Genomic DNA, 23,425 nt, shown 5'->3' with positions numbered 1-23,425 from the left:
AAATGCAGCACAAATAACTGCCTTTAAGGAAAGACTGACCTCTCATGAGCTGCTGTTTGCTGTTGAGGCAATCTCGCTCAATAGTGGCTAGTTCTGTCTTTTGCTGCTGAATAATTTTCTTCAGAGATGCATCCAGTTCTTGTTGCTGCTTCTGTACAAACTCCTGCTCCTGGTGAAAAGCAATGAATTAAATATTGTACTTCCAGCCACATGGCATTTGAATGAAATTCCCAGAAAGAGCTATACACGAAAACAAGTTCAGCTACAGAGATTTGAGCTAACATGCCTCAGCTACAGAATTGTCTGTTGAATTTTCTACACACAGAGTAGGCAAGAGAATGCTTAATATTTAATAATACTTTCAGAAATAAGACCAAGGACAACAGACTAACCAATAACCTACAATTCATTCCATCTCTCCTCTAAAAAAGCTGCAGTTTAAAGGTAGCAAAGACAAGCATGCTGAATATATAGTTGATCTCAGTTGTATCAATGGTTATGGATTTGTGGATGTAAGAAAACAGAAGCATTTATGATTATTTTTTTTTGCTTTGGATTATTAGGTAAAGCCAAGTTATTTCTGTGTTAGTTTCAGAACTGTGTCTCGATCTCAAGTGGTTTATCACTTCATGAATGCAAAGATACTGACTGAGGTTTGGGGTGCTGTGACACTGCAAAGAAGACACCTAATGACTTTTGTGGGAATTGCACTCTGCAGCACTGCTGAGCTCAGCGTGCCAGAGCTGACCTGGCTGCTCCAATTATTTGCCATCTGTGTGATGCAGTCTGTGTATCTCCTGCACCTTCCCATTATCCAGGGTACCTCAGGCACTGCATCGTGTCATGAAGAACAGAGAATAGTAAGCATCCCCCTCCACACTGCAAGTACATACCACTGAATTTCTTCTTTGCAACTATCAAGAAAACCCAACCTCAGACCACATCTGCCAGCACACAGGCATGCACACAACACACACTTCAAAAAATTAATGCAGATGTTTCTACCAGGACATAAAGGTTAAAAAACCCCACGATGGCAGTGTCTTTCTAAGCCAAAACAGGCAGCTGAGGCATTTGCTGTTACACACAACGAAGTTAAAGATGGCCAGCTGGATGGGAGATGGAGTGAGGCTGAAAATATTGCTGGTGATCACTGCAAGGGCCTCCTGAGTGAGTGATCTGTTCTCTTTTTAGTGAGCCTTGCTAAGAGCCACCAGCAATGTGCAGAACTACATGTTAATTAAAAATACTTTATATTATGACCAGGAGAATCTTGGTCTTCATTTTCACGCAACGTTACCGAAAAATGGACAAGTCCTTTGTGTCCTTTGTGTCTCCCAGTGGGCAGCAGAGTTAAGCTTACACAGACAACTGAAAACCAGAGGTGGAATAAGCTGCTGCAAGTTCAGAAAGGAGCAGAACTGAGGGTACAAAACAGACTGGGAGGCCAGGTTTGTGAATGACTTCAGGCATTCCCAATCAAATGTATGAACTGATGAAAAATACTGTTGTGTTTCCCTTTCTAGTTGGAAAAGGAGAAAACTAAAAGTTGATTTTGAGCAAGCAGGCACAGAATTAATACTATGTTTGATCTCCTAGTAATTTTTTTTTATCTGGAAAGTGCAGAGGGACAGCTGGTCTAGTGTAGTCACAGTCAAAAAAGTTATGCTGGGGATTTACTGTCAATCATTTCAATATCATTGCTTCCATGTCCACTTAGAACACATAAAAAAAACCCCAAAACACACAAAAAAAATCCTTGCTAATTGTTAGCACTGAGGTAAACCTGGCAATCTCAGAAAGCAGTCATGCAACAAAGATCATAGACCTTACTCAGGAACATGCTGGATGGTGCAAAAGGCTGTCTGCCTCTTTAAAATCACCACTTGGTTTTGCCCAGTATCTTAAACCAGTATCTTTACAATCCAAAATTTCACTGCACACACAGCATTCAAGTCACACAAGTGTTTCTCACATGTGCTGAACAAATAAACACCTGAGAACATTGCTGTATCACCTTTGTGAGAAACTTCAGCGCTCTGCCCAGCGTTAGCAATGCTGTCCTTTTATTATTTATAGTGCAGTTATACACATTTGTGCTAACTTGTTTGGAGGCAGCAGTGAAACTGATCAGCACATATGAGCAGAAAGAGAAGAGAAAACATCTGGAACGTTAGGGAAATAAAACTTCTTGGTTTGTATTTTGGGACTTACGTCCTGCATTTGTGCGTTGAAAAGCGTACATGAAGACAACTGAAAAGACTGAATCATAACCTGAGCAACGCCCTGTGGGACACAATGTACTTCCTATGTCAGAATACAATGAAATATAGTGCTGGTCTTAAAAAAAAAAGAAGAAATGAGTCTCTGCTGTGTGTCAATAATATGCATTTAAAACCTCAAGGCTAGTGGAACAAAGTAAACACAGAGAATTTTTGGATATTTAAATGGAACATTTGCACTTTGCCTACTACTGCGCCATTCCAAGTAAGGATCTTCCACCTTTAAAACTTTCTTCAACAAACTGAAGCCAGCAAAGGAAACAAAGTCATCACAAACGCTGCAAACATTCAGTTCCTGAATTGTTTCCTTAACAACATCAGGACACAAATCCTCAGCATGGAGAGCGCTGCAACTCAATCAAATTCTATGCCGGGAAATCCCCTCCTGAACAGGACATGTAATCAAACAACGTTGCTGTTATTTTCTGCCAAGTCACTCACATGAACATTTAATCTAAGTTACTTGATCCAAAACTGCTCCGCTGTGGGCAAATTTGTTCTTGTACAGGCTGTGGCCACCACAAAAATGTTCTGAAGCCCCTTTCCAGACAGCTCACGTAAAGGCAGTAGGTCTGAAGGCATGAAGCTATGATGTCTTCTAGTTCCCACTCACCTCTGTTTAGGCATTATATAAATTCATTTGACCTAATCTTTTAGAAGAAGGAGACTTTTCACAAGGGCATGTAGTGATAGGACAAACAAAAAGAAAGGGAGATTTAGATCAAATACTCTTCCCCACATGGAGGTGAGGTGCTGGCACTGCTGCCCAGAGCTCTGGGTGCCCCATCACTGGAGCTGCCCAAAGCTGGGTTGGATGGGGCCGTGGGCCCTGATCTGGAGGGGGCACCCAGCTCATGGCAGGGGGTGGAACTGAACAGCCCTTAGGATGCCCTCCAGCCCAACCATTCTGTGATCTGTATAATCTATTGTGCTGCTAGGAATGATGCTTACAGATCCTAGGTATTTTCCACCTCTGTGATTATATTACTCAAAAAATAACTTCTGACTCAAACTTTTATAATTTGATGGACCTGTGGGGGTTCTCACAGCACATAAAAGCACTGCAATGGAGCCTGTCATAGCAAAACACAGTTTTTTGGCACACCATACATAATGTTACGCTTAACAGCACAAACCTGGAAGTCACTGCTCCTGCATTTCTACACACTATATGGGAAGTGATAGGGAAGTATTTGAAGAAAGAGCATACACAGAGTTAGTCTGAGTTAAGTTTCATATTCACTCAACAACAAGTGAAATTATGGAGCGGTGCAAATACTGCTGCCTTTTGTATTTTAGTAGCTTGAAGCTGCCGCTGTTACCTGAGCATGCTGGCTTTGTGCAAGCTCCTCTTTCTTGCGTTTCAGGAGCTCTTTTCTCAGCTCTTTTGGTGCTTTCTCCACTTCACAAAAAACCTACAGTGTATATAAGCATGCAGAAGGTGGCGAAAAGAACCATTTCTCCACAGCAAGCATTATTGTGAACATAAGAGGCGCAGGTCAAGCACTACAGGTGTACTGGAAAGCGTGCAATACTTCAGTGGCAGGGATGTCAGATTAGTGAAAAGAGCTTAGCGAAAAGAGATGGAGCAATGCATGCTTTAGGTATGCCAGTGCAGGAAGGAGGTGTATACCAGCTGCTTTTTGCATGCACATGCTGTCCAGTGCTCTCAGAAATGGCAGTTGCTTGTTTTTTCATGCAGCGGCTAGAATAGGCAGTAGTTGAGAAAACCACCACTTGCAAAAGCGGTATTTTCTTGAAGCACTACTGTAAAAGGGACTATGGAGTACGTTTACTTCACAGTAAAACTGTGAAAAATTGTTGGAAGCTTAAGTAAGTCCTCAGAAAAGAGAGCCATTTCTGACACTATCCAGAACATGAATTTGTAAGATGCTCTTGTTCAGCGTCACAACCATAAACATCTATGCAGGGCAAGTCTGAATAATGACCACAGAAAAAGTATTAAGTGGTTGTAAATGTTCAGAAGAATTTAAAAGCAAAAAACACCAATGACAATTGTTTTTAAGAAAGTTTTCAGTACACATGCTGGAATGAAGCGTTTTGTTTCAGTTTGAGGCAAATTAGACAGGAATAGAAGAAAGATAACCTGGTTAATCAGGCTAATATGCACATGAGTCTTTGCTGATGGTCGTTTAGTTTTGGGTTTTGTTTGTTTTTGCTGTTTTTTTTTTTGTTTGTTTTGTTTTTTGTTTTTTTTTTTAATTGTAAGAATTCAAGAAACGAACACTGCACACACCTCAATATAGCACGGGTAGCTTAGAGCACCAGCTGCATTTTCCTTCAAACTCTAGTTCGCCCTCTTAAGCTGTAAATACAAAGCCCTCCAGCCAGAAACAAATGTCTGTTTGTTTAATACTGGAAGCATCATCAGAAAACAGAGTCCAAATCACCACATGCTATTCCTGTTTCCGTGAAAGAATTGCTTTCAGCTCAGAGCAATGTGTAACGTTCTTCCCGCTTTCCCATGGAGGACCCAATCACCAGTAAACAGAAAGAGACTCAAAAATGCAAGAGGTTCCGCAAAAAGAAGAAAATGGTTATTAACAAGCATACAGTTCACACTGAACACAACATTTTTTTTCTATACACTTTTGTACTACAGGATCATGCTATGCAAAAGCATGGGCAGTACAGGGTTTTTTTTTTTTTTTTTAAGAAATCTCTGAAAGTCTAAGAGCAAACACTGGAGACATTTATATACAAACAAACACAACAAAACTGATCTGAGAATGAAATAAAGCAACTTCTACGATGCTAAATACTCAGAGGTACACCACTCCTCTTATTCGAATGCAAATAAATTAACAGCATAAGGTGTCAGTGTCAAACGTTACTCACTTTGCCTTAGCTCTACAACACACATGAAATTAACTGGAGAAGATTTTAGGCCATCAGGTTTTTTTGTCTTAGCTCTCTTTCTGGAGTTAAAGAACAAAACCAACATAACTGACACTTCAGATAACAGCGCACAGGGTCTTGGGAGACCTAACCTCAACCATTGGCTGTGGCCGTACTCTTTGTTTTCTGTACAACCATCCTTGCCTCTTACCTCCTTCTTCTTGTTCTTCAGCATGTTCTGGAATTTGGACAGCTCTTTCTCCTGCTCTGCTTTGATGCGCTTCGCTTCATCCCGTAGCCGATTTGTGTGCTCCTGCTCCAAGCGCTCTATTGTCTGCTTCTGCTGCTTCTCCAGATTCTCTATTTCTTGGTCGTACTGCCGCTTCTTACTCTGTTAAGACAACAAAAAAGCACAGCTGGCAGGCACTCTGTTCTAGCATACAAGCTAAGCGTCCCATAATGCAAAACCACTGCCGTTATTAGCAAGAATGACAACTGAACTATCGCCATCATAGAAGGAAACGCCTGTATTGTTGCTACTAGCATTCTGCCCACTCTGTCAACATGACGCGATGTAAGGGCACCAAAATTCAAATACTCACTGTCATTTCCTGCTCAAAACGCCTGTACATCTGTTCCCGCTGTTGCAGGAGCTTGTTGCTGAGCTGCTGTTGGGCTCTCTGCTCCTCTTTCTGAAGAAGCCTCAGCTCTCTCAGCTCCTGACGCCTAAAAATAAAAAGAACTAGTTCACATTGATGGGAAAAGAAAAGAAAGTTACAAAAGAAAAAGCACTGACAACTTAGATCCAGTAAAGCTAGTTTTGAATCCTCTCATTGAGAAACAGTTTGCATTTATTTCTATGGGCGGAAAAAAACCACTTAGTCCCCAAATATGAAAAAAAAAAAAAACCAACTGTTACATTCAAGACACTGTAATCTCTTGCAAAATTTACTTTTGGAAAAGCTTACCGCAGAAATCTCATTTCTTCACTTTTGGAGTCATTTTCAGTAACTATTTTTGATGTTGTTACGCTCACTTCCACTCCATCAACGACAAACTTCCGAGTTTTCTTTAAAGTTTTCTTCTGTCTCCTGGTTTCCTGAATAAAGCACATAGGGAAATTGCTCTGTATTCAAGCCGTGTTCACTCTTCCTTTTTTTTTTTTAGTTCTCTTTAATATTCAATCACTTCAGTGTTTGTATGGAGGCACACTGCAGAGCAATCAGGGCATCTTGCTTATCAAGTACCGGATTTACTTACTGAAACTTGAAAAATTATCATGAAATGAAACTTTCTTTACTCGAAGGAAACCTGATTATTGGTCATCCAAATTGCCATTCAGAGGAAAAAACAACTGATAAGCCCTGACCGAAACAGACTCAGTTTGATTTTCAAGAGCTGAAGAGTCACAATTACTGCCTCCTTTTGCCTGTAATTTTCCCCAGTCAGCAGTAAAGTAATCTAATTGGGAAAAACAACACTGAAACCCAGCGATGTTTGACTCATCTGCTCACCTGTGCTTTGGAAATAAACGCAACTGGCATCACGCTGTTATTTTGGTTGGTTTTGATTTTAATTCTTACATGACAGCAGCCAGTACTTATGTGATGAGGACCTTGCTGACAGGATGGGAGTAATTCCCACTTGTCAGAGCTGCTGTTGTTTCATTATGAGACAAAATAGACCCCAGCTGAAACTTTGCCTCTATTGTGTTAAGGCAAATGCATTCAAGTTGTGATAGCACAGCTATTTCAAGTTGTCCTTTGTTTGTTTATTCTTGGTTTATTTCAAACTCGTGATTACACAGTTACTATCTTAGTATGGCTATAATCAGATCAGTATAAAGATACAAGTCAAGTTCATATTCTGAAATGTGCTTTATCCAAATAAACTCATTCATCCCAGCATTACTGCTGCAATACAGTACAAAGGAGTGGTGTCTGGCATTCACAAACTCGAGATGGTCTGCCTTAGATCTTTTAAATCTAAACAGAAACATAAGATGGAAGTGACAGGAATTCAGCATGAGATTCAGACACTGAAAGAGATTTGTCCTGGTAAAGCAGGGATTCTGAGGAGGGTAAGGCACCAAAACAGTGTTCTTGAATATTAGCTCTGAACTACAACTGTGCACAAATCTTCGTGTTTAATAGTTAAACTTTGTTACCTGTACTTTAATTTATTAGAATACAACCATGAAACAAATTAAGAAGATAATTAGCAGTTCTGTAGCTACTAGCTTGGCTGCACAAAAACCAGACATGCACTGAATGCATAATGCAGATCATCCCCATTCACACACATTTCTATATTCTACACAGCCATGGAAGTTTTTCAGTCTGTTTTCTCAGTTACAAATGTCAAACTTGGAGATGGTTTTAGTATTGCATTCATATAGGATTCACATAGGATTTTATATTTAAAATGTTATTGCTTATACTTACCTGTAAAGATATTGATCCTGTCTCCTTGTTTTTACTGAGGAAACTAGAAATTGACAAGTTCAAATCAATGCTGCTGTTATCAGCAGTAGAACCCGTGCCTGAATCTGCATCGTTTTCCTTCAGGTTCTCAGACTCTAGCTGCTGTAACGTTTCAGTACTGTCTTGGTTATCTATTTTGACCTTCTCGTTATTTTCTTCAGTGCTGATACTAATACTGGGAACTGGAGTGAGTTCAGAGTCATCAGCCTGTTTGCTGGTAGTGTCTTGAAGCTTATTCTCCATTATTTTATCAGAAGGAACTTCTGGTTGCTCTTTGTCCATTCGGATATTGTTTTCCTGGATATTCTCAGCTCCGTGCTCTTCTGGATTCTGGTCCATCTCAGTCTGTTCATCCACCATTTTATGAGAAATATCCTCAGGCTTGTCCTGTATTGCCTTCTGGCCTACCTCATCTTCTCCAGAGTCTTTGCTCTCCATGTCCTCCATGCTACTTATTTTACAGATATTCTCATTTTCACTTTCTGCCAGCTTTTTCTCCACTTGGATCTCTTTACCTTGGCTTTCTGATAGAGTTTCCTCAGAGCTGATTATCTCAAGGACCTGCTTAGCCTGACTTTCCACTGGCTTATCCGACGTCTCAGGTATTTTATCCCCGCCGCTGATCTGTGTTTCAGCAATACCACCTATCTCCTTAATGTTTTCAATTCCATGCTTTATGAGTTCCTTTTCTTCATCTGACACTTTATCCTCAGCACTAGGTACAGAGTCTGCAGTGATGTCTGTTATTGCCTCTTTCTGAGCCTCGTCTTCATCTTCCTTTTCCTCTATGATATTTTCTGCAGTGACCTTTTCGTTTTCGCTCTCTATTCTGATTTCCTTTTCTTTTTCACCGGTTTCCTCAGAAACGGTTTCTCCAGTTTCTACACTGTCATCAACTCTAGGAACTACTTTCAGTTCATTTTCCTCTCTTTGTTCATTTCCTATGTCATTTTCTTTCTCCGTTTTTAAGTCGTGTTCATCCTTTGCTTCTGCTATTGTTACTGCATTAAGTTCTTTCCTTTCTTTCTGAGGTTCTGTATCGTCAGCTGTTTCTTCCAGACTTTCTGTATTCTTTTCAGCTGGCAATATTTTGCCTTCCTCAACTTCACCAGTTGGCACAGAACCATTCTGCACTTTGATGTCACCACCACCAACATCAGGTATGCTTTCACCTGTTTTCCTAATTTTAATGTCCTGAGAGTCATCTTCAATTGTTTTACCATCTGGAAATATAGCGTTGCTTTTCTCTTCACTTGCATTACTTTCTGTTTTCTCAGAAAGTGATTCCAGAACAGAGGCATTCTGTGAGAGCTTATCCTCTTCAGAGCTGGCAATACTAAGGTCAGAAGATGCACGCTTGTCTGCAGGTAACTGCTGAAAAATTAAAGGAAGAAAAATATTTGATCACCTTCAAATTTACAGCACAGTTCTACTGAAGAATATCCAAAGAGATGAATACGTTATGTTCACAGAAATCATTACATGAGTGCTACAGTTTGAGAGCACTTCATTAGGTGTTACCAGAGGACAAATGCCTGAACTGTAGCTGGGCTCTGAACAGAACATTTCCCAAAAATGCTCTCCCATGCCTCAGAATTTAATAAAATGTGCTGTGATTGAAGAAAAGGGATCACAGTCAGCCTACTGCCAGGCAGCAGACTTCACAGAATCCTCAGGAGTCTCTATGCAATCCCATTGCTCCTTATTTTATTACTTTATTTTCCCTGGTAGTCCCATCTACATCCAGATTTGAAAAACATGTCTTTGTGTCAGTTTGGTGGGAAGGACTAACACAGTTTTAATTAGTGTAGAACTGATAAAATTCAATACTAAGAACCTCTTCACCAAATATATCATCTCTCCTTTTGTTCTTTGATAGAAACACTTTTTGTCTTTTAAATCACAGTAAAGCTCCATTAAAATGGAGAAAACTTCCAGCACAGCTGAGTAAGTAGTGTTACTGCACTGGAATAGAAACAGTTACATAACTGTAGAAATTGCTGTTGCTGAAATCTGAATGATTATCAGATTACATGCAGATGTAAAAAAGAATATACCAATGAAGAATCATTTGAGCCATAATTGCTCTTCCACTGTTCAAAGCGATTACGGTACCTCTGGCTGTACTGACTGCTACAACCCTGTAATTTGCAGATCAGGCTTTTGATTTGCCAGCAGGAATACACAAGGCTAGCTATTGTACCAAGCATGGCTATGATCACACACGTCCTACACCTGACAGCTTCCCTAAGCAGGAAGAAAACAACTTTTTAATGTAAAAGTGCATGTAACAGACCCTTCTGTTTGTGCCATTCTAGAAGCTTAGTATTCTCCAAGCAGCTTTTAAAACAAATGCAGTACAGTAAATGTATCTATTTCACAGCTCCCTAGGCTGGGACAGGAACCACTCTCAAGTAGTTCACAGCACCGAGGCACAATTGCTTAAGCTACTGTGCAACTGATTTGAGTTGCAGGGTGACCTTCACCCCCAACTCCATGGAGATCGATAGCTTAACTGCTAATGAGCTGATGGATGTGGTGGGTGATGCTCCAGGGGACTGAGAATAAGTCCTGGAGAGAGCTGGTGAGAACGCACACTTCTGGAGGTTTGCTTGGGGTGGAAAGTGGTATGGAGGGCAGGGAACACAAGTGGTTCAGTGAGGTATGAGGAGAGAATGGAGGTGTACTTCTTGTGCTGGTAACGGCAGCCACCAGCAGTACTGGTCACTGTCTGACAGTGCTTGCATCAGTGATACGAGAGAGGCACCACGTGCACACTGCAGCCTGCCACCACAGAACTGAACGGCGGGGCTTCGCGCTCCGACAAACTGAATCTGCTGTAGGACTCTTAAGCATCTTTAAAAATACACTCAGATACAATCTCCTCCAGGTAAAATTTGTTTCCTTGACTTTGGATTCTTTTTCTTTTGACAGTCACACTTGCTGTATAACACTTGCACACTTTCCTTCTTGGTTTAAGCATCACATGAAATACACAAACATGTTTTTTATTCATCTAGTCATGCACACTTAAACATTTTATACATAAACATTCTACACTGCATATACATGTGAAAATACGTGAAGGCAGCAGACTTCATTATTAGTTCTTAAGGAGCTTAAGAGCACAGTAATTTTGAAAGCACTGTTTTGTAATAAGGTTATCTTATTTTTATGCTGTAATGCTTAGATGACTTGAAGTGAAAGTTAGATAGAACATCAGAAAATTGAGAGCTCCATAGAAAATTGGTGGTTGAAACTATTTGCATATTTAAACAACTAAATTTCAAACTGACCAGAGAATTGTCTGTTTCCTCTTCTTCATCCTCATCTTTACCATCTTCCACTTCTTCCGTAACTTCTGCCTTAGCTTCTGCAATCAGTTCTCTTATTGGTTTATTGGAAGTAACGGTAACAAATGGATGCTTGTGGAAATAATAATAAAAAAAGAAAGCCCATCATTAAGTGCTAACCTCACTGCACACAATTGGAAAAACACATCTTAAAAGAAATATCAGCTTCAGAGAAACATTACTGATTCTCTCAAACTTTAAACTCACAATTTTAACATTAATAACTGTTATAATCATAACTGTTTTATTTCTTCCTGCTGAAGTTTTATATTCAGAACATTTGTAATCAAATAGACTGTAAGAAGTCTAACAGAAATGCTCAAAACACACATTATTCATTTCTACTAACCTTTTTCATAGTCCAAAGAATAAAAGTAGACAGATTTTTTAAAAGGTTATTTTTCCTGGAAATGGTTTTCATTTCTTTTCAGTTCCACAGTAAAACTATTCCCTGGGAAGTTTTATCCAGAAATATTCTTTTTAGAAAAAAATGCCTTTTTTCTTTGTAGTGTTTTTCCCTACCAAGAACACAGAATTCTGCATTTTTCTTTAAGGGAAAGCAGATTCCCGCTCTTCTCCTACTCCTACCATCTTAATCTTCTTTCTCTGATTGGCCCTTCTGCTTAAGCCTATTCAACATGTCAGATGTGTTCCGGATAAGCTAAATGTGTGCTGACGTTAAACAGAATCAAATGCACCTGCTCACATCTACTTCTGTTTGGCTATTCTGCAGTGACAGCATTACAGGAGGCAGCCGAGCACTAAAGCTCTTACAACACCTGTCAGCAAATGACTACTTACGTAAGTATCAGCTCCACCCATTACAAGCATCAGAGTCCAATTTAAATACTTAAGCAAAATAATTAATTACAACTCATCAAAACACGTAAACAGAGAATTTGATCTGCACTTTGTATTATTCATCAGGTTTTACTGAAAAAGATCTTCCAACAGCATTGAAATCATAGTATACAAACATCTCAAACACCCGAATACATTGAAATAGTTACTCTGCTTTTAAAAGAATATGAAATGTTTGTCTTCAAACAGCAGTTCTGAAGAATCAACTCCTCATACCTGTAGGAGTTGGGTTGCACTCCACCTCGAATCTACATTCTTTTCCAAACATTTCTTCAGAAAGTCTTTAAAATCTGATGACCTACAACAAAACAAACCAGCAGTGTCTTTTCTTTAGTCTTGACATGAGATCAGTGCACAGTGAAACATTTTTTTTGCTTTCATGTGCATCTACACTACAACTTCAGGTCCTTCTATTGATTTAGAGAAAGAAAGACAGTATATGGATGGAAAGACCAATGTGGCTCATGTCATCTTTAATACGTTCTATTTATAGAAGAGTTTACTTTTGGCTCTGAATTTACAATACAACCCATCTGCTATACCATTAACTGAATCTCACAAGGATATCACAGTGATCAAGTAGATAACAGCTTTTTTTATGTCTTCTCAGTATAAAAATATTTAACTCTCTTGTTTCCCAATTTGAGATGGTCCTGAACTGCATTTGTAAAAGGCTATTTTTCACATATTTTAATGCAAAACTGGCAAGTCCTCAAATTCTGTAATATTTCAGTATTAAATCTTCCGTATAGAACTACAACAAAGTCACCATAGTCCCTGCTGTATCAGATTATAAGCACATGAAATACACAGAGCATATATAAAAAATGGCTTTATGCATAAAACCAGCACCATAAAGTTCAGCAGTGCTGTGCCTCTGAACAGAAGTGAAGTCACACATTGCCTTACGGTCATATTCTACAAACGAGGGTGGGAAATGAAATACAAACCATTTAGAAGGCTGTGCTAATGTAGGTGGATCAGATTTTGCTATTTTCAGGAGCACTCGCATTGGATTCAATTCATGGTGAGGTGGCTCTATTTGAGCCATTTCAATTAAAGTGATGCCAAGAGACCAAATGTCAGCCTTGTAATCGTAAGGCCTGTCCTTAGATGTCTCGCACATGACTACTTCTGGAGCCATCCTGCAAACAGAGGAACGAAGCACCAGATTAGAAAATCTTATGGAAAAGGCTCTAAACAACCTGAATGCATTGCAGCATTTTTAAGAAGCAGATTATATGTTTAATACATTTACGCTCTCTCGAGCTTATAGCATTACAGCATTAACAGCAAAGGCAACGTTAGGATATTGGTTCTAACATTCAGCAGAACAGCACGCTTACCAATACGGTGTACCGATGAAAGAATCTCTCCTTTGGATGGTTCTGGTGTTTTTAGCTGATACTCCGAAATCCGCTTAAAATGAATGAGAAAGTACTATTAACTTGGAGGTGGAGATACATGATAGTTTTAAATTTTACAGCTGTTTTTCAGATGCTTTGTGTTCCAAAGCAGGCGTTCTGCTGCACTGAAAATTCAAAGTGAAATAGAAGTATTTGCATTTTGACAACGGCCTACCCAGGCATTCAGGTTTCATAGTATTCCCAGTAAAAGATACTGAGTAAATCTTACTCTCTGTTGCTAAAAAAAAGTACTGCCAACATTGAGCTGTGTGTGGCAGGACAGAGGCAGGTATCTGCAACAAGAATAAGCAGGTTAAATTATTTTAATTAGAAAATGACTTCAGTGTAGGAAGGCTGTGTTGCTCAGATACAGCTCATTAACTCTCTTATTAATTCCAATAATCATTCAATGTTTGATTTTGTTATTTAAATTCTCCAGAAGTGAGGTTTTATGTTTCGCTTTTTCCTCTTTGCCATCTGTCTTTAAACCACTGTGTCTTTTATTAAAAAAAAAAAGAAAAAAGAAAAGAAAGAGATGACATTTAAATATAAACATTAGGCTTATTATAGATGTGACTTTCCTTAATGAAAATACACAGATTATAGGAAAGGAACAGAATAGCCATATGCTGCTGTCTTTAATCGGTACCAACTGACTCGATGGCTCAGCACTTGAGAAGCCTAATTTTGCTCTATGAGGGAAAAAAAAAAAGGATTAAGAGAGCTGTTTGTTCAAATGCAAAACCTGAAATACTGAGGGGACTATGGATGCTGAAATAATAAAGCACACATGCAACAGAAAAAGTCATTTCCCATTCCAGTATTTATAAAGCAAGGAATTATCCACTTCTGCCTGTACCTGAAACAAGAAGTACAGAAAACTTACAGGGGCTAAAATGTTTTTTCAAGGGATGCTGTGCTTCAGAAAAGGAAAGTAAATTAGATTTGAAAAACCGTTAAAATGTTTTATATAAATCTTCATCAGCAAGCCTGAATACATCACTAAATATATACATGGGGAAAACTCTGGTCTGAACTGTAAAGTAGTATCTTGACAGCCTGCACAGCGCTGTGTTACAGCCAAGTTTGACAAAAGCTTAAAATAGTTACAGTCCATATGAGGGAGAGCCAGCTTATAATGAAAATGAACAGAAATTCACGTCTCCCTCACCATGAGGCTTACTATGATTTTTGTCTTATACAGCAATACTTAGAAATTAAGGGGGTGATTCTATTATATTTAAAAACCTGCCCCATGAGAATGAGTCCATGACTAAAATCTTCAGGCTTCCAAGATAAAGCAAAAGGCTCAGCAACATTTGTAGATGAAGAGAAAGGCATGTGCTAAATATTAGAGCTACAAATAACAACCTTATGCAAGGAAATCGTTCAATACTATGGAGACAAAAAATAACCTTTGCAAGGAAATCCATGCAGAAACACAGCTACATGAACCAATAATCTAGCCAGGCAGGTTCTTAATTAGCTGTCATCTTAAAAGCTTATATCCATCGGCTGTAAGGAGCCCTGAACCTAACGGATCCAGACAACTCCTATCTTTTTTCTACTGGAAAAACTGAGATAGTTAAATTTATTCTCTTGGTATAAATAAAAAGAACAGAAAAGAGTTCCAGGTACCCCTTTTCAGTCATTGCAAAGAATGTTCATTTTCAAAACTAAAAACTATAAAAAAGAAGTTACCACAATAAGGTAAATTAACATATAATTAAGCATGCCACATTCTAGGAAAGCTTTATATGTAACATGCTTACCTAGTTTAATGTCTCCATCCAATGTGAAAAGAATATTGCCAGCTTTTAGATCTCTGTGGATGATCTTATTTTCATGCAAGTAGTTCAACGCTTCCAGCGTCTGCCTGCACACCACTTTGATCTGCGGCTCTGTTAATGGCCTTTCAAGCTCTGAAAAAGAAGGAGGCAGAAATAAAAACACAATTTTTGCATTTTTATGTTATTTGTTTATAGCAACCACCGTATATGTCCAAAAAAATGAATCAGTCTGACAGATGCTGAACACCATATCGCTCCGTTTGGTGTAACGGCAACATTCCCAATTATTCCAGTGAAACAAAAATTTCATCTCTTCATCAACCCCTCCTCCTGATGAACTCTGTACATCTGTACACCTACCTATCTGAACTGTGAAAAAACCACAGAGTACAGAGATTGGGTGCCTATTCTGTAATACACATAAACGTTAAACAGATCCCTCACTGGTATCAGCATGCACTAATTGGAGGAGTAAGCACACAGAACTTAACTAAGATTGATGCAAATAAAAACTTATCACCAAGTAAATTGGAGGATGACTGGAGAAGGGGATCCTGAAAAAGGATCAGTATAGATCGTGTTAAAACAAAAGGAGAGCTCCATGAGGATATGAAAACAGCTCATCACATTCACTTCAAGGATCGAGACATTAAAGTGGGTTTTGAGAAGTAAGCAAACACTTTAAAAATGAGAGAAAATTAATCTAACCACAGAATTCATCCACAGATGCTGTTGTAAATACACTTGCAAGGACCCCAACATTCAACATGTACCACACCCATTACATATATGTTTGTATTTCCAAACAGTCTGTCAACAATCTGTGCTTAAATATATTTCAATATTATCATTTTAAAGATGTTATGAAATTAAATATTTGAAACAACTTATTTACCCAACATTACTGCATCTACTGCTCCACCTGCACAAAATTCGATCAGGATCTGTATATAAACAAAAGAATACATCAATTACAAATTAAGTAGTTCTGCTGAGCTGAAGCGTTGATTAAGGGAGCATTACTGGGAGACTACAGCTTCAGACTATTTGACCTTGAAAATCTGTGCACTAACCACTACAAGGTATTGGTGCTATTAACAAGCTAACAGTAGGGCTGCGAAGCTGAAGTACATTATTTGAAAGACGCTTGGAGATCCTCAGAATGTTAATCCAAAGTTAAAATTCCACAATAAAAAGTATTAAGGTCAGCTTGAATCCTAGTAGTAACACGATTTACATAATCTCTGCAAACTCATTTCTCAGTTATTGTACTGCACTTTCATACTATAATCTCCCATTGAATGGTCCAAGTAGGAGAGCTACACGATTTTTCAGCAGATGTTATCCCCGTGTTAATTTGCTTCAGGTGAGATGAAAACCTGGACAAATAATCTTTAAAATGATGGAAAATGAATAATTTCAATTTTCCTCCATTTTCATTGTTCTCTATAACACATCAGTGCTTTTATCCCAGAATCTGACAATACCACAGCAACTCAATCTTCAGTTCTAAGCTTATGTGTGAAACAGAAATCAACTGCACTGTCACTGCTTGGGGGCACAAACTCTGCTAACATGTAGAACATGAAAGAACAAAGGAGAAAAAGGGCAGACAGAGTGAATGAGGAGAGCAGGGACATGAGAAGAGGTCAACCAAGAGTGCCACTCCAATCTTCATTGTGCTTTTCTTCCTTAATTTGAACTCTGAACATTGAACTGTAGTCTTCAGTCTGACAGCTGAAGAGCATTTTGGTCAGAAATCTAACGAACCGCTGGGAAGTCTTTTTTAGAGTCAGAGCATAACTGCTCAGAGAGTAAGAAACTTCAGATTACAGCTTGCACAATAACACTCTTTTACCACTCATGTGACATCTTACTTGAAATTACTGTTGTAATTAATATGATACTAACATATGCATTATGCAATGTAACTCTCTGAATTCTTCAAACCATTCTCTCACTTGATGCTTCTGAATACCTACTGCCAAGTAACTGAAGCGTAGGAAACGCTACATGAAAAATTCTCTGTACAATTTTAAGTTTCATCTGACAATCTGACAAAGGTCCCTTTGGTACAGAAATGGTGTTTCTAAAGCTGGAATGCAAAACCATGCTCTTCATGTTCGAATGTCTTTCATTTTCTCTTTTCCCCCTCCATTAAGTTCCATTTATGAACCACATCAGAGTGGTGAGCAAACCACTCTGAGCCTTCTCTCTCACTTTCACAGCTCTCTATCTTCTTTGTGATTACAGATGTATCATTTCATTTTACAGCTGTTCATTTCCCTTCTAACTTTAATCTGCCAGCAAACCTATTTTAACTCAGTTTCCCATTCTGCTTCTATGCACAGTTGCATTCATGCTCACCTCTCTGCACTGAAATTTGTTCATAATTCCAATTATTCTATTCCATTATTCCACTGTATTGTACAGTGTCATTCTACTCTACATCTGGGTTACACAAGCTCTTCACAGAGTTAATCAGAATTATCAGGAAACATGGTATTACAATTCAGTTGTTTCCATGCATAAAAGAAAAGTGTAATTAAAATTTCTGTGGAGTCTCACATTTCTTTCAGGGTATCTTTCTGGATTACAAACTCCTTTTAAGGAGACATGTATTCTTAGTATAATCCCCAAAGCACTTAAAATATTGCATCGAACCATTCAGAAGAAAAAAATCATTTTAATAGCTCAAGTGAGTCCGTGCAGAGGACACAGCACAAAACTGAGGTGCAGTCACACATACACCCACTGCACTTCATCTGCAAATATCAGTCAAATAACTGCTGAAGTCATGGTGAACTCTCCTTGCTGGAAGCACCAACAAAACCACTTATATGTATCTAAAATACTTACTTCCCAAGCTGACCTTTTCAGCCTATTATTTATTTCACAGCTGCAAATTCTGAGTCTCAATCTGAACTGTGCAAATGTAATTAACATTTGAATCCTGCTGTAACAAATGAGCACCAAGAACTCTCCCCATACACCAAAATGAGCTGCTCATTTCTGAGTTCTGGATTCAAACTGCTACCTCAGGGTGGGTCATTTTACAGTGACAGTTTCCTAAAAGTCATACTTACAATTTATGAATTAGTTTTGAAACTGTACAGTTATGTGAATAGGGACAGCCAGAAGAAATGTGATTGATAAGTAGCATTTCAAGAAAATCAGGAGAATGCATAATGTCAATGTTCTTTTGAAACAAATGCAAGTATTTAGAGAAGAAAAATACCTACCCACAGATTGTTTTCATAGTAGAAGGCATCTAGGAGCTTAACAATGTTAGGATGGTCACAGGATGCCAAAATATCAATCTCTACCATGTAATCTTCAAGTTCTTCTTCCGATTTTGTGTCAATCACCTTTGCAGCAGCCAGCACTTTTGTTTCTTTGTTCTGAGCCTGATAAAAAAAAGTCACAACAAGTATTCAGATATGGATTTCAGCAGACAGTTGTCACTAACAAAAAAACCAAACCGAAACAAAACTCATCCCTCTTGATAAGTCTGTGCTGTGTTTCTACCTTTAGTTTGCCTTTTCCACAAAAGAGAATAGCTTTACTGTAAAGACTAGATAAACGCCAGCAGAAAAATTTCTCTCAAGGTTGAGACTCAGTGTAAGACAGAGACATGGCAATACTCAGTTCCAGCTGCATTCTTGAAGCCACAAAGCAGTCAGTAGCTGAGGGCCATTGCTGTTTGTATGCCTTGGATGAAGTTCTGCATTACTCCTCAAATAACCATTTGCCAACGGTTGGCAAGGAGTATCAGGCAGCTCCACCTCCCCTTCTGACACTGCCCACATTATGGCAGCACAGCTGTCTGTAAAGCCACACAAAAACCATCTTCTACCAGAGCACAGGAGGTTATGCTCTTCTCAAGCCAGGGGCTGTGTTCAAGCTCCAGTGTTAAAATGATGCTGAGCAGTTATCAGTTTGCTGGGACACCTCACTGTGACTGCTTCACAATGAGCACCACGTAATGTGTGTCACACAGGCACACAGTTACACACACTTAATGATCCTCTTGCAAATTCTTTGTAGGAATAGCTTGGAATTCCTTTAAAGAAGATTGGCACACTTCTACAGCCATGAAGAGTTCTCCCAACAGAACAAAACAGAAGATCTAAACCAGATGTTTATGAAAGTTTTCCATAAAACAGCCATAACAGCAAAAACAATGGCAAGATGAATCTGCTAGGACTACCCTTACACTACTCAGAACTTTTCCTACACGCAGTCTACTAATATGAAGGGGAAAAACAAGTCTGCTTTATAGCAGGAGTGAAAGACCAACCTTCCATCTCAAAGCTCCATTACAAATGAAACCCAGAAGCTTTACAGATGTCTCACATCACAACAGTTAGACCCGGTGGGTTCATGTGCCCAGAAAACAAGTAGTGAAAGTGCCTTCTAAAACAGTAAAATCTCAATTATACACTCATTTTTTGGAACTAAGTATGGCAATGCACTCTCTGCAGTACTGTGTAATTTATTAGGAAGATACTTCACAAAAACACGAGAAGACCATAGCATTCATTTTCACACAAAGCTGCACATGAACTGTACCACAGTGGTGTTTTTCAAAATGGAACATTTCCACTTCCACACTAAGAGATACTGCTGCTTCCAGATTCTATTTCACCTCTGATGGAAAGGAAGAAGCACCAACACATTACGATACACACTTCCACTCTACGGGGCTGCCTGCATTTGTAGCACATGCTGCCTTTTTTTCCCTGGTCAGATTTATGCACTACTTTGATTTCCCCCAGATCCTTTTGCTTGAAGTCGACAGAAATCTGCTTTGAATGAAATTTCTATTTCCTCCTTGTAGCTCTATTAAAACATCTCATTAAAAAACAGAAGCGATGATAGAGACTGGAGGATTATCTTTATGAGCATCTTGATTATAATCAAAACCAACGTATGCTCTCAATCTGACTTCCAGTAGTAACAGAAGTAATTGTATGCCTAGATCCAGACCTTTTTTTCCTCCTAAAAAGAAATGAGCTTTAAGATCAGCACATTTCTACCGAATTTCTGAGGGCAGACGAAACATTTCAAACGTACATCAAGTTACACCTGAAAATAAAGAACATCTCAGTGCTTTGTGATTTTAAAGGTTCATTTTGAGTAGGATGTTGTCAGTTTCCATCATACAATGCACACACCACTCTGCAGTAAGCATCAATTCCTGTGAATGGCTGTAAGAAGTCTGTAAGAAACATTGTGCATTTGGACTGAGAAATAAATCCAAACCTGCGTGAGTGAGCAGTATTAATTGTTCAAACATCTCTAAAAACATGGAAAGGTGTTCTCTCAATGAAAGATTTTCCTCTAAAACTCATTAGGCAAACAAGAGAAAGCCTCTATTCTAGCGGCCTCGTTTAGCATTGCATTTCCTGGGGTAACAGTCCATGAGACAAAGAGGAACAAAGGGCACTCAGAGCCTTGTGGGGCACGTTGGTTTCTTCTAGGCTTTGGCTGAAGCTTTTCTTCTGTCACACAACAGTCCCCAAAGGTCAGAGAAGGAGCGAAACTGTTAGTGGAGCTGCAACCTTGATTTGCATTTACTTGATCTGCATTTGGGCACATTCACATTTTAAATCAAAGAATCATTAACGCTTCCCAGAGGTTGTGCACACTCAAAATAAGTTCTTTTGACTCCACTTCCATAACAGTGGATTTAAGCCTCAGTCCTATGCTGAGACATCCAAACTGCTGTCTTTTATGACTATGGTTCGGTCCTGCCTCATGTGGGAACAGGGAAGGAAGGGAGACAGAGACTGTCTGTCTTTGCACTAAGAAAATTTTCTCTCAAATGATACATAGACATGGTTGAAAGCTGAACTGAAATAACAGTCCTTCAAAACCTGACTGACACATCATGACAACGACAATATTGACTGTTATGTATGGCAACATATAAATATTGTAATCCTTCCACCCAAGCCTCTATTTGGATTAAATATTTAATGCTATTGCAGCAAATGTTAGCTTACGGAGAGACAGTATGCACAGGGGAATAGCAAACTGTATGTGACACCATTACAGTGCAAGGGGCAGCCTTGCTGGCAGAGAACACAAAAATCTCTTTCTTCTCCAAACTCTGTTTTGAGAAAGACAGACAGCGGGGTTGCACAGAATAAATACTACTTTGTAAATCAGAACTTGCAAATCGCTTCTCTGTACCTACATCCCTTGCTCTAAAATGGAAATGACATCTACTGCACAGTAACACTGGAAGCAGTTGGAAACATATCAGTACCAGAGAAAGGAACAACCACTTCTCGTGAACTGGCATCCATGAGTGCACGAAGCTGGTGACCCCTCCTTCCTCCTCCTGGATTTTTGTACAGTGTCACATATCCAAACAAGTTCCAGATCCAGAAGCTTTGTGAAGACACTGATAGCAAAACATTAAGAGATGGGTTTACTGTCCGGGCACCCGGCCAAGCAGTTACATATTCCCAGCCACGGACAACAGGGAGAGCAGAGCCCCTGTTGCACACTAACAGGATTACAGCTCAGAGATAACCGTCTTTCATCTTCGTGTGACCCCCATGAAGTTTTGGCCCTGGTTGTGAGGACCGGTTTCAGTTTCCTACCACCAGCAAATGCTGCCTACCCAACAGCACAGCCTCCTGCCTGTGATGCAGCACGTAGGCACCTCAACATTAAACCTCTGTTTACAGCTGAGAGAAGCACGTCCTTTACCTGCTGCCCGGTCAGCTGGAGTCACTGCTGAGATGAGAGATAAAACATTATTTGTCACTTTTCTTCCCTAAGCCTGATCTCCTCTGAGATGTTACATAACCACATGGAATGTGTTGCAAGCAGTGAGACCAACCAGATGAGAAGTTCTTCCTCTCTGACTCATTTGCAACAAAACTACGGTCACACTCACAGCACCTCAGACTTGCCAGGAAGTGGAAAACACACATCCCTATCCTGCAGAAAGTGGTTTCAGTGTAAAATGCTACACTTCTGCATAACACCCAGCTCCCTGTGTGCGTCCTGATGGTGTCTGATCTAAGCAATCAGAACTGAAAACCATCCCTGTGAGACAAAGCAGGAGCTGATTGTTACAGCTGGCAGAAGGCAGCGGATCTCAGTCTTCCCTGACCTCACCAATCAAGGAGAAACAGCTGCCATGATTGCAGATTATAACAGTCTGATCAAAGAAATGTGTATGCAGCAGCTGGGCCTACTGGAGAAACTACTCTGGGCTCTTTTGTGTAAGTTCCCTACATCTTAGCTAAAAATGCTCTGTGCTTTTTGAAATTAAAAACCGGCGTTACTGATCAGCATTAATTGTTCAATATCTTTTAAACATGAAAAGGCATTCTTGGTTTAACTAAAGTAGATTTTTCTCTAAAATGCATTCATCAAATAAAAGGAAGGCTTAATTCTAACAGCAGATTTTGAGATACACGATTAAAAGCATCAATTCAAATTTAATAGCAAACCTAGCTACCTCTGCAATATTACACCACTGCTTCTACAATAAATCAGAAGTTACACCGAGGGAAGAGATGGCAGCTTCTGAAAATGAAGGAAGATGAGACAATGCAAAGAAGTGACATTATTTTGCATCTGTTTCACTGAACAACATTGGAGTATCTCACACAAAGAAATAAAATGAAAATCCGAGGTCCGTAGTTTCAACAGACACGTCTGCACTGAGGAACTCAAGGGCAGCCAAGCACAGCTGTACCTGCTCCAACACACTGAGGTGATGCTTACAGAGCTGCTGAGCAGCTAACGAAGGGCAGCATCCACCAAGGAAGGTGATGTGCCCTTGAACTGTGGCCAGTGAGAGAAATGACACTGCCTGCTACCTACTACACCATTTACTTCCCTAAATGCTTAATGCCAGGGGAAACATACTGCAATAGCAGCGCAGATAGGTGTCCCTCCTTGCAGCAGGTACTGCTAGCAGCGCCATGCCCAGCACTCAGTGCGTCCTCATGGCTCTGTGGGGTGGTGCTGCCTTTGTGGCTACACTGTTTTTGGAGCTGTTTCCATGACAACTTATTATTTTAACATTATCCTTGTACTTCGTATTTATTGTGGTTCTTCTGCTTCCCCCACTGTTGGTTTCTGAGGATTCCAGAAGTTATTTCTGTGCGTGGTATGCGATATAATTTTTATGTTTAACCTCATGGTTTCCCCTATGTATTTTCATTAGCTCTGTGGCATTTCACATACGAGCTAAGCAGAGTTGCATCCTGGTCCACGTGTCGTTTCCCTGAAAGCGGACGGATGTTTCTAAGCGTATCTGTGAGACAACCAGGGCTGAACTGAGAAAGAGGTGCAAAATAGCAGAAATGGTTCTTTACAGACAGCTTCACAGTGGCAGCGATATCTGATTATAGAAGCACT

The 23,425-nt window shown here is 39.5% G+C and overlaps 1 protein-coding gene across 3 annotated transcripts in view; it reads right to left on the bottom strand.

The window, feature by feature from the left end:
• The window catches only part of SLK (STE20 like kinase), a 46,075-nt gene that overhangs the window by 8,396 nt on the left and 14,254 nt on the right, over nt 1-23,425 (bottom strand). Inside the window, exons 2-14 of one of the 3 annotated variants that reach the window (XM_042863696.1) lie at nt 18,277-18,441; nt 15,930-15,978; nt 15,017-15,166; nt 13,185-13,257; nt 12,789-12,983; nt 12,055-12,136; nt 10,921-11,049; nt 7,586-8,998; nt 6,110-6,240; nt 5,744-5,867; nt 5,353-5,532; nt 3,605-3,697; nt 40-169 (exon numbers count right to left, since the gene is read on the bottom strand). In XM_042863696.1, coding sequence (XP_042719630.1) covers nt 40-169; nt 3,605-3,697; nt 5,353-5,532; nt 5,744-5,867; nt 6,110-6,240; nt 7,586-8,998; nt 10,921-11,049; nt 12,055-12,136; nt 12,789-12,983; nt 13,185-13,257; nt 15,017-15,166; nt 15,930-15,978; nt 18,277-18,441 — 2,914 coding nt within the window. The remainder of the gene's footprint in view (nt 1-39; nt 170-3,604; nt 3,698-5,352; nt 5,533-5,743; nt 5,868-6,109; nt 6,241-7,585; nt 8,999-10,920; nt 11,050-12,054; nt 12,137-12,788; nt 12,984-13,184; nt 13,258-15,016; nt 15,167-15,929; nt 15,979-18,276; nt 18,442-23,425) is intronic. The other 2 variants (XM_042863697.1, XM_042863698.1) reach the window with 2 other exon arrangements.

The sequence above is a fragment of the Lagopus leucura genome, unplaced genomic scaffold (assembly GCF_019238085.1).
Source record: "Lagopus leucura isolate 7727_CA_CO unplaced genomic scaffold, USGS_WTPT01 Super-Scaffold_741, whole genome shotgun sequence".
Lineage (NCBI taxonomy): Eukaryota > Metazoa > Chordata > Aves > Galliformes > Phasianidae > Lagopus > Lagopus leucura.
The sequence above is the reverse complement of the archived record's forward strand: the minus strand, read 5'-3'. Positions and strand labels throughout refer to the sequence as shown.